The sequence below is a fragment of the Pteropus alecto genome, unplaced genomic scaffold, assembly GCF_000325575.1.
Source record: "Pteropus alecto unplaced genomic scaffold, ASM32557v1 scaffold837, whole genome shotgun sequence".
Lineage (NCBI taxonomy): Eukaryota > Metazoa > Chordata > Mammalia > Chiroptera > Pteropodidae > Pteropus > Pteropus alecto.
Genome location: NW_006440160.1, coordinates 164,067 through 174,582, shown reverse-complemented (window position 1 = coordinate 174,582; position 10,516 = coordinate 164,067). Strand labels below are relative to the sequence as shown.

General features: G+C 39.1%; 1 protein-coding gene across 1 annotated transcript; it reads left to right on the top strand.

Annotated features, from left to right (window-relative positions):
* Positions 1–6,905: 6,905 nt before the first annotated feature.
* LOC102884847 (olfactory receptor 7D4) lies at positions 6,906–7,775 on the top strand. Its single transcript, XM_025050522.1, has 2 exons — positions 6,906–7,260; positions 7,546–7,775. Exons 1-2 carry the CDS (start codon positions 6,906–6,908, stop codon positions 7,773–7,775), a joined length of 585 nt encoding a protein of 194 aa, XP_024906290.1.
* The last annotated feature ends 2,741 nt before the right edge of the window (positions 7,776–10,516 follow it).

Sequence of the window (10,516 nt, the reverse complement as noted above, 5' to 3'; positions counted from 1 at the left end):
GCTATTGGGGGTCTTTTATGGTTCCATATAAATTTTAGGATTATTTGTTCTACCTTTCTGAAAATGCCCTTGGTATTTTGGTAGGGATTGCATTGAATCTATAGATTGCTTTGGGTAGTATGGCCATTTTAACAATGTTGATTCTTCCTACCCATGAACACTATATATGCTTCCATTTATTTGCATTTTCTTCAATTTCTCTTTTCAATGACATAATTTTCTGAAAACAGGTCTTTTACCTTCTTGATGAATTTGATTTCTGGGTGTTTTATAGTTTTTGACACAATTGTAAGTAGGATTGTTTTCTTAATTTCTCTTTCTGAAAGTTCATCATTGATGTATAAAAATGCCACTGACTTCTGAATATTTATTTTGTATCCTGCTACTTTACTGAATTCATTGATTGGTTCTAACAGTTTTTTGGTGGAATCTTTAGGGTTCTCTCTATATGGTATCATGTCATTGGCAAATAATGAGAGTTTTACTTCTTCCTTTCCAATATGGATGCCTTTTATTTCTCTTTCTTGTCTTATTGATTTTTTTTATAACTACTTAAAATTTGTCCTTAAGGTGGAATATGTGAATTACTGTGAACCTCCCTACCTGTACATTATACTATACACAAAAATTAATTTGAACTAGATCATAGATGTGAATGAAAAATTGTGGTAATTTGCTGATTAAACACCTTAAATCGTTTTTCATCATGTTTAATAAAAGGACTATGAACTAGTTGATCCTACAGTCACTCTTGTTTACCTACCTAATTGTAGGCAGAGAGATCCTTGCAAACAGATCTCTAATATTAGAACTGGCTATTACTTGCTCATACCACCTCAATATGTTCATACCACCCTAACATGCTCAGACCAAACAACAAACTCCAAGATGGTAGACTCCCAGCAACAGCCCCAGGGGAGGAACCACAATATCTGTGTCTATATTAGATGCTGCTGTTGTCCCATCCATATCACTTTGCTTCTTATCTTTTCTGAGATTTCTCAGCCCAATTGTCAATGCCAGCTCCTGGATTTCTTTGCCCGGGAGCTTTTTCTGACCAACAGAAACTCCTCTGCACACTTCCATGATTTTCTGAGAGTTGCAGTGGGATAATACCTATACCTCCTGCAGAGATATGCTATGTTCTCATTGTAGCCACTCCACACTTGGCCTTTAGAAAATTTTTAAGATTTTACCTGAAACTTGGTGTGCTTGCATGGAGGCCCTGGCTTCTTCCCATACCCTTCCCCAGGCAAGCTCTTCCTCAAATCCTATCTCTTGTTGGAGCTGTCCCCCTTGGTTGTTCTGTGATCTCGGCTCTCTCAAAGGTTCAATAAGAGTTATGATTTTGTAGATTATTTGCCCTTTTCTTGCTAGTGTGAGAGAGAAGTGTTTTCCAAGTTTTTACATTCTAAGCCAATATGGAATTTGCAACTTCGTACAAATGATTTGGAAAAATGAGAGAGAGACACACCCGCATACACACAGACTATGAGGATTTTTTTCATGTTTAATAGAAAACATCATACAAGTAATTTCTTACACTCAAATCTATTCGATTGCTGAATTTTGAAAAGTGAGCTGTCTGAGTTCAGAAAGCAAAGTATATGTATAAATATTTGGAGTATTATTCTCACGGATTCATATTCAAACCAGTGGGGATTAGAATAGAGTCACTGTGGTTACATTTAAAAGTATCTTTAAATTCTTAGGCTGTGTTTTCATTTTGGAGTTTTTAATATTCATATGCAAGTCATCTGGAGATACAAATGAGTAAATATGTATTCTGCCATGTCAATCTATCTGGTAGTTAATAATTATTATCCAGAATCATACAGCCAGAGAAAAGAGGGGTAGGTAGATAGGGGCAAAAGGGGTCAAATATTTGGTGAAAGAAGGTAATTTAAATTTGAGTAGTGATCACACAATGATATGTATATGAATATATACACACATACATATACATATATATATGACACATTGTTGAATTGTACATCGAAAACTTACTTGATTTTATTCATCAACGTTACTCCAATAATTTTAATATAAAAGACTCACACAAAGGAGTATATTAGTCAGATTTGTTAACAAGCAACTCTCAACATTACAATGGCTGAAAATAAAAATTTATTGGTCATCACAATACATGTATACTGCAGAATATCTATGGCTCTTACTTAGTTGTGCTTTTCTAAGTGTATGCTTTCATTCTGGGACCTGGGCTGATGAAACAGCTCCTGTGTGAGAAGGTGTTTATGTTCATAAAATAGGAAAGAGTAAGAGAAAGGGTGCAATCTCACATTGTTTCTTACAGTTTCTTCTTAGACATTGAGCAGGTCATGTCTGCTTGCATTCTATCCACCAAATCATGTCTCACTTCCATTTCAAAGCCAAACAATGGGAACACACACTCCCTGCACTCGAGGCACCTTCAAGACTCAAAGCAATGTGTGGGGATGTACAGACCTAAGAAAATGAGGCAGTGAATCAATAATTGTGAAAAATGAAACAAATTTTACTTGGGGCAGAAACAGACACACAAGCATTTTATACTTTCGATGACACCAAAAGATTAAGTGATATACACTGTAGACTTACAACAAGGAAGAAAAGAAGAGATGAAGGAATAGTTAGATTTACAAAGAAACAGCAGCTTTGCAGATATTCCTCAGAGTGAAACATTGGAAATAGTAAAACAGCTAGAAGTGTCTACAAATTCTTACTGTGGCCATTTTTGAAGTCAGTGTGAGGTGCTTAGAAGTGATGTCACTGAGTACAACACAGTATAGATCAATGGCCCCTCTCTGCTCCTTGTGCGGGGCCCTGGGAGGAGGTCCCCCTTCAAAATGACAGCTCTCTGTCTCTCAGTGTCAGGGCAATGCTAGACTCACTGCCTGTCTCAAGTGTCACAGTGAGTTTGATAAGTGTCAAACTGGGACATAGTCACAACTGCTGCTATAGCCTGAGTATCTGCTTTGTGCCAGTAATTTCCCATCAGCTTTAATATGTTATTAAATCTCAAAAGAAAATAGGTGAAATTTCCTTAATTATAGATAAGGAACAGAGGTCTTAAAGTTTTATTTCCTGTCATGAGAGCAATACTCAGAAGGCAGGTGTAAACTTGAGTGTGCATAAACTGAGCTACTGAGTCCAACATTTGACAATCTATGGTTAACATGAAATGTGTGATAGGATTCTTGGTAGAGAAGGCCAAAAAATTCTTACTCTTAAATCGAATGGTGGAACACAGCCTTGATACTCAGATAGTGCACAGATTAGGACTTGCAGCATCAATATTTACTAGGAGCTAATTACAAATGCAGAATCTCTGGGTTACCCCAGACCTGTTCCAGAATGTACATCTGAAAAATGTTCCTAACTGATTCGTATACTCACTGATGTTGGAGAAGTTCTGCTCTAGAATGGTATTTGTCATCTCACCACTGTTGACATTTCTGCTGGATAATTTTCTATGGTGGGGGTTGTCCTGTGCATTGTAGGATGTTCTGCTGCATCCCTGGCCTTAACCCACTAGGTACCAGTAGCACTTTCTCAGTTGTGAATAAACAAAAAATTCTCCAGACATTGCCAAATGATACCTAGAGGCAAAATCATCCTAGTCAGACCCACTGGCCAAGGGTATAAACACTGGAAATTCTTTGAGGAAATTCCAATCAAAATTGATCCTATTCTCAGTTCATAACTTAGGACAGATCACTTAACCCTTCTGAACCCCATTTCTGCAAATGTAAAATGGGGTTTATAATGGCACTAACCACAAAGAAGGGACATTTGTAAAAATGAAATAAAATAATCCATATAAGATTTTAAGTTCAGTTCATGGTGCATAAAAAGATTTAAATATAATGATAATTGAACATTTTTAAGAGGAAGTAAATGATAACTCTAAACTAGATTCATATAGTCACATATAATCTCCAAACTGAATTGTCAAAAACCAAGGATTATAGTCACCATTGTTTTGTAGCAAAGGAATACACCTCTCTCTCATGTTGAAGAGGGGTTACCAATTTTCTGGGGATATCAAGAGCTGTTTCCTGTCATAAGACAATACTTTGGAGGTCCATGGGACCTAGCCTAGATAGGTTTCTCAGTTGTAGTTTTGGAGAAAATATTAACTCCAGGTTAGGAGAAAGTGCAAGGAGGTTAGACCACTGGAAGGCCGGCATGTTCAGGAGAAGGAACGATAAAAATAGGATTCGCCTGACTTCTATTTTGGTCTCTTGGGAACAGATATCAGAAGGAAATTATCCTTTCTTTCTAGACTAGTGTCCCATGGGAAAATAATATGCTCAGAGGTGGGACTAACAATGAATGAGCAGGTATGGGAAGCTGTAAATATCTCCCCTTTGCAGTATCAAGGTGTGCAACCTTGAGTTGAAGAGAATGTAGTTGTTGCTTTTGGATTCCTAAGTCTGGGTGGGGACCAATGCTTCACTCCTTCCTGCTGTCTGGTCAGAGAATACACCTTCAGTCTCCATTCTCAACCATTCAGGGAGGAATTCAGACTTCCACACTGATTCCTGCCTCTCAGAGACTCCATCAAGGTGAGTCTGAGAGCCCATTAGTGTCAGAGATCAATTTGAGATCACCTGAGAGCCTAACCAGCCCAGCTCATAGCTGAGGATTGCCATGTTTGTGTGCTGTGTAGACTAAAGCATTTATAATTAATGTATTTAATATGTTATAAAGAGAAATGTCTGTTCAATCAGCAGTACAAGGGTAGTCGTTGACAATTAAGTGATAGGAATGCAAGTCCAATAGGATGAAGTGAGGAACAGATGGGAGGCATAAAGTGGTTTCAATAATATTAGAACGTATTAGATAAATTTTGAAGTTAAGGGGAGTAGAAATATAGAGTAACTGAGGGCATTTTCAAACCTTTTTATGGTGGGATGTATTTGAGTATGTTTTGTATTCATTAGGAAGACCCAGACCCATGGAAATAGATATTATGTTGTAACAGTAATTCTTGAGACATACATTTCAGAGTACCATCTCTCATGTTGGCTATTCACATGAAAAAGTTTATTTAATATGTAAAAACGGGTATACTACCAAGCATTACTTTGCTATATTATATTACCGAGATGTGGAGAAGGAATGGGGACACTTGCAATGTAGAAGAAAAAAATCAGCCAAATATCATCACCGGTGATAACCAATTCCATTTAGTGACAGGAAAGAACTGTGCTAAGCTTTTGAATGAGCATATAAGGTTACAATGGCTAATTTAGAATGCTTCTGTTGTCTCTCCAAGTTCAAGCAGTTAATGTGGTAGATCGAGATTCAAAACTGACATTTATTTTTCTGATTCAAAAAGTTTTGCACCTAAAATCACTGAAAAATCTTTAATAATTTTTTGAAAAAGTCTTCTTCTATTGTTATAGATTATATATATATTTTTAAATTGTGAGTGAATTCCTTTTGCTTATTTTTCTAGTGATGTCAATCAGTTCTATTTCTTAGCATGGTAAAGATATAACTCGTTTCTCTTTTGAATAATTTTTTTCTTGCTGTTTTATTAGTTATTCTGGGCATAAAGGGAATAGAACCAGGGGTGGAATGCTGCCAGAACCAAAGAGCTCTCTCCTCATCACAATCGCTAAGGGATCACCTGAGACATTAGATCTTGTTTTTGTCTCTCTCACCTTTAAAAAAAATTTTTTTAAAAACCATTTTCAATACAGAGCACAAAATGTTCTTATTTAAATGAAACCCCATGTTTACATGTTCATGGGAGGCTTAACAACTTGAATTTGGGAATTGTTTCTACATTCTTTATGGTCAAGATAAGTTGATTTCAAAAATTGCCTGTATCATTCCTTTCGTAATTCTTGTGGCTAGAACTGAGAAAAGCCGAGCAGTAACATGGCCCTAATATGCCATAGTGTGCTGTATCTGTGTTTGAGGTTGTGTTTTGTGGGGCATGAGCAGTGCTCTGGGTAGTGGAACCCAAGATCCTATATTGCAAAATGTGTCCTTAAATGCAGATGCCAGAATGTAAATCAACAAATGGAAATGAAGAGATCATTTTAAATTGCAGAAATTCTTTAACAAAATTGAAAAGGAACAACATGTGGACAAGGGACTCCCTGTGACCTGAAGTTTCAGAATCTGCAGGGAGACCATCTCTTTCCTCCACAGTCTGTGACACCATCTCTCATCACTCTCCCTCTTGCTCATTCTCCAGGATACTTTGTTTTCCCTTTGAGTGCTGAGTATCTGAAAGAAATGTCATCCTCAGGGCCTTTGCACTGACTCATTCCACAACAGGCACACACGTCCCCAGATAACCTCATGACTCTCACTCTGTTTTCCTCCAGGACTCTGTTTAAATGATGCCTTGTTGGCAAGTGAAATATAACATTCCCTTCACACTATTTTATTCCTGCTTTTCTTTTCATAGCACTGGTCAACATCTGACATGGTATATAGATTTCTATTTTCTAATTTATCTCCTTTCTTCATCATTGGATTGTAGGGAGTTTTGTTTTTCAGTACTGTATACTCTTACCCTAGAAGATTATCTGCCCTTAACAAAAATTCCTCAAGTGCATGAAAAATTTTGCATTAAAATGGTATATTACACGACCTGCAGGGAAAATGCTGTGGGACAGGAACTCCTAATCATAGGTGTCACAGCACCTTCCTTAAAGGCAATATGCTCAATATAAATATTTCCTTGACAGAAAAATATAAATTCTAGCAGTTCATTACATTATTGACCATATGTGTAAAAACTAATCATATTATTTTTCTTTTCTGGCTGTGACTACCACCACATGCTACCAGGCAATGATACACAAATTTCAGAATTTCTTCTTCTGGGATTTTCAGAGGAACCAGAACTGCAGCCCCTCATCTTTGTTTTTTTCCTCTCCATGTACCTGATCACTGTATTTGGAAACCTGCTCATCATCCTGGCCGTCAGCTCAGACTCTCACCTCCACACGCCCATGTACTTCTTCCTCTTCAACCTGTCCTTGGTGGATATCTGTTTCACTTCCACTACCGTCCCAAAGATGCTTACGAGCATTCTGACACAGAACAAAGTTATAACCTATCAAGGCTGCATCATACAGATGTATTTTTTCCTACTCTTTGCAGGTTTAGATGTCTGTCTCTTAACTGTGATGGCCTATGACCGCTTTGTGGCCATCTGTCACCCCTTGCATTACATGGCCATTATGAACCCCCGGCTCTGTGGACTGCTGGTTCTGGTATCCTGGAGCATGTGTATCCTGAATTCCTTGTTACAATGCTTGATGGCTTTGCAGCTGTCTTTCTGTACAGTCTTAGAAATCCCGCAATTTTTCTGTGAACTCAAACAGATGGTCCAACTTGCCTGTTCTGATACTTTTTTAAATAACATTGTGATGTATTTTGGTGTTGTTCTGCTAGGTGGTTGTCCCCTACCTGGTATCCTTTACTCTTACTGTAAGATAGTGTCTTCCATATGTGGAATCTCATCAGCTCAGGGGAAGTATAAAGCATTTTCTACCTGTGTGTCTCACCTCTCAGTTGTCTTTTTATTTTACTGTACGGGCCTAGGAGTGTACCTCAGCTCTGCTGCTACCCACAACTCACAGTCAAGTGCGGTAGCCTCAGTGATGTACACAGTGGTCACACCCATGCTGAACCCTTTCATCTACAGTCTCAGGAATAAAGACATAAAAGGGGGTCTAAAAAGAGTTTTTGAGGTGGAGGCTATAAAAAGACCTGCCACCTTGGGATTGAAAAAGTGCCCATGATTGCAGGGTTGAAAACATTTTAGAGCCAGAAATTCCAATTCTTTGCTCAGATGGTGGGAAAAGCACTTGCTCTTTCTATTTATTTCCTTGAATTACCATTTCTTTGATTTAAATTTCTTTCTACAATTTGATAATTCACTTGATTAAGCTCAGCCTGTGTGATGTATGGACAATTTTCCATTTTTCTATTTTCCTCTTGTCCCCATGTTTTCTCTATCTTGGCTGAGAAATATTTGGAAATTTCCATTTGTTTCATAGGTAAATTGTATTTATTAAAAAATAATCCATTTTAAAATTAAATCTATGTTCTTAAATAATGTTTTTTTTACAATTTTCTTGAAGTAATGATCCTGAGTTGTATTGCTCACATGGTAAAAACTGCACTTGACAACTAAAGCCATTTATATAATTTCAGGGCAGAAGAAAATCTGAAGCCAAAATTTTCATTTTGGAACTGTCATTTTTTTCTACACCGCTACTTTAACTGCTCTTACTGATAATGCCTAGTCTAACATGCTACTGAGTTTTACTACTGGTCTCCTGGTGTTATTCTTTATTTGGCCTAGTATCCCCACTGCCTACTATAGGCACTGACAGAAATTGATTATCAAACATATATCTCCCAGTGGAGTCTATATTGAAAGGAAATTTTGAATAAATAAAGTTATTTTATGTGGTCTTAGTGTCAGAGATGACTTTACGTATGAGGAAGAAAAATTTTTAACCACACATTTTATTATTATGAAAAATGTTCATTTTCATGGTGTACATGTACTCATTGAATATAAGGGACTAATGTTCATGTATAAGATTTTAAAAAAATTAGTTAACATATAATATTATATTAGTTTCAGGTACACAACATAGCGATTAGACATTTTTATTTAATTCCTCAATCCTACTTCTTGGTATTTATCCGAAGAAATAAAAAACACTAACTTGCAAAGATATATTCACCCCTATGTTCATTGCAACATTATTTACAATATATAGAAGCATCCTAAGAGTCCATTGTTACATGAACAGAAAGATGATGTGGTGAGGGTGGCTCTATTGTGTAGTGGTTAGCACATCTGCTTTGCATGCAGAAGGTTCTGGGTTCACGTCCTAGGTGGAGACACCAACCATACCCTGGGTGCATCAGGCCCTGGATGTGCCAGGCACCCATGTGCGCCAGACCCCCAAATGTGCCGGGGGTGCCAGGCCCCGGGTGCGCCAAGTCCTGGATGCACGCTGTGAGCATGTAGGAGAGGATGCCTCGCTTTCAGAGAGCCAGCTCTGAAGGGGAAATGGCAACATCCATGGGTCAGAGGTGGAAGTGAGGAGTGAATTAAAGAGGGAAAAAAACATGATGTGGTATAGACACCTATGTTTTGTGGCTAAAATGGGGGAGGCATCTCAACTGCAGAGATTCTCTCTGAGGATGGAGAGGTCCCAGCCTCACACCAAGCTCCTTAGCCCAGGGTACTAGGGTCAGGAAGAAGAAGTCCCAATAAATTTTTTGCTGTGAAAACAGTAGAGATCGTGGCTGAGTGAGATGGACGGCTGCTGGAGTCCTAGGTCTTCCTCTTGGATGCCCTGTGCATCTTAATTGCTGACAGACTCACTCACCCTGAACTCCAGTGCTGGCGATGCAGCTTGAAAAGCACCAGGGATTTATGGAGAAGAGCTGAATTGTCTGGATTTAGAATGAGGGCTGAAGGGGCAGCTTTCTCCCAGTTAGGAGTGCCGGTAGAAGCCTTTGTTCCTTTGGTGAGCCTTCCCCTCACTCAGCCTGCACGCCCAGGAAACCACCATATCTAACTCTCCATCAACCTGGCTAACCTCATTCACCCTGCCCTGGTGACTTCCTGACACCCCACCACTTCCAACTTGCATACTCACCCAAGCCGCTGCCAGTGGCTTTCCTATACAAATGGCCCATCTTGGCTCATGCTGTGGACTTTCCTAAAATTTCTCAAAGGTTTACAAGTCCCAACAAATCCCAGAATCTGGCCTTGGTGTGCCCATGCCTGTTGCTAAGCCTGGCACTGGCAGCAGCCAGAGTTAGTGTGTAGTTCAGTCTCTTCCAGACATGTTGATCCTAGCACAAAGGACAACCACCTGCAGATCACTTTCTAGCTCATACTAAGTGGCTCCAGGCAAGGCGTAGCTGATGTTGCAGCTGATGTTGGCCTGCACCAGAAGCTGCACAAGAGACTCCAGAACCAATATACTGGTGGCTAGCTTTGGACCACCAGAGAGCATATTAGAGAATCACCTAACCACCTCCACAAACAAAACACCCAAAGGGCAGACTCAGCAGGCACCAGAGCCCTGCTAAAATGAATCCTGCTCTCTAGGGTCAGCCCCTGCCCAATAGCTCCTCCATTGTAGTCATGGCCTGTCTTCACAATCAATCAACCTGAGGGTCAATCCTGCCCATTGATGTGCTAACAGCAAACAAGGCTCAACTCCAACAGGAGGGCATACCACACAAACCACACAAGGGACACACCTGGAGCAGCGAGCTGAGGCGACCAGGATGATTGCGCCATTGGGCCTCATATAACACCTACTAGGTAAGGATACTCTGCCAAGACTGGGAGATGAAACAGCTCTACCTCATGCATAGAAAAATTTTAGGAGGAAGCCAAAAAGAAGAGACAAAGACACATGTTCCAAATGAAGAATAGAACAAAGCTCCAGAAGAATAACTAAACGAAATGGAGACAAGCAATCTACCAGGTGGAAAGTTCGAA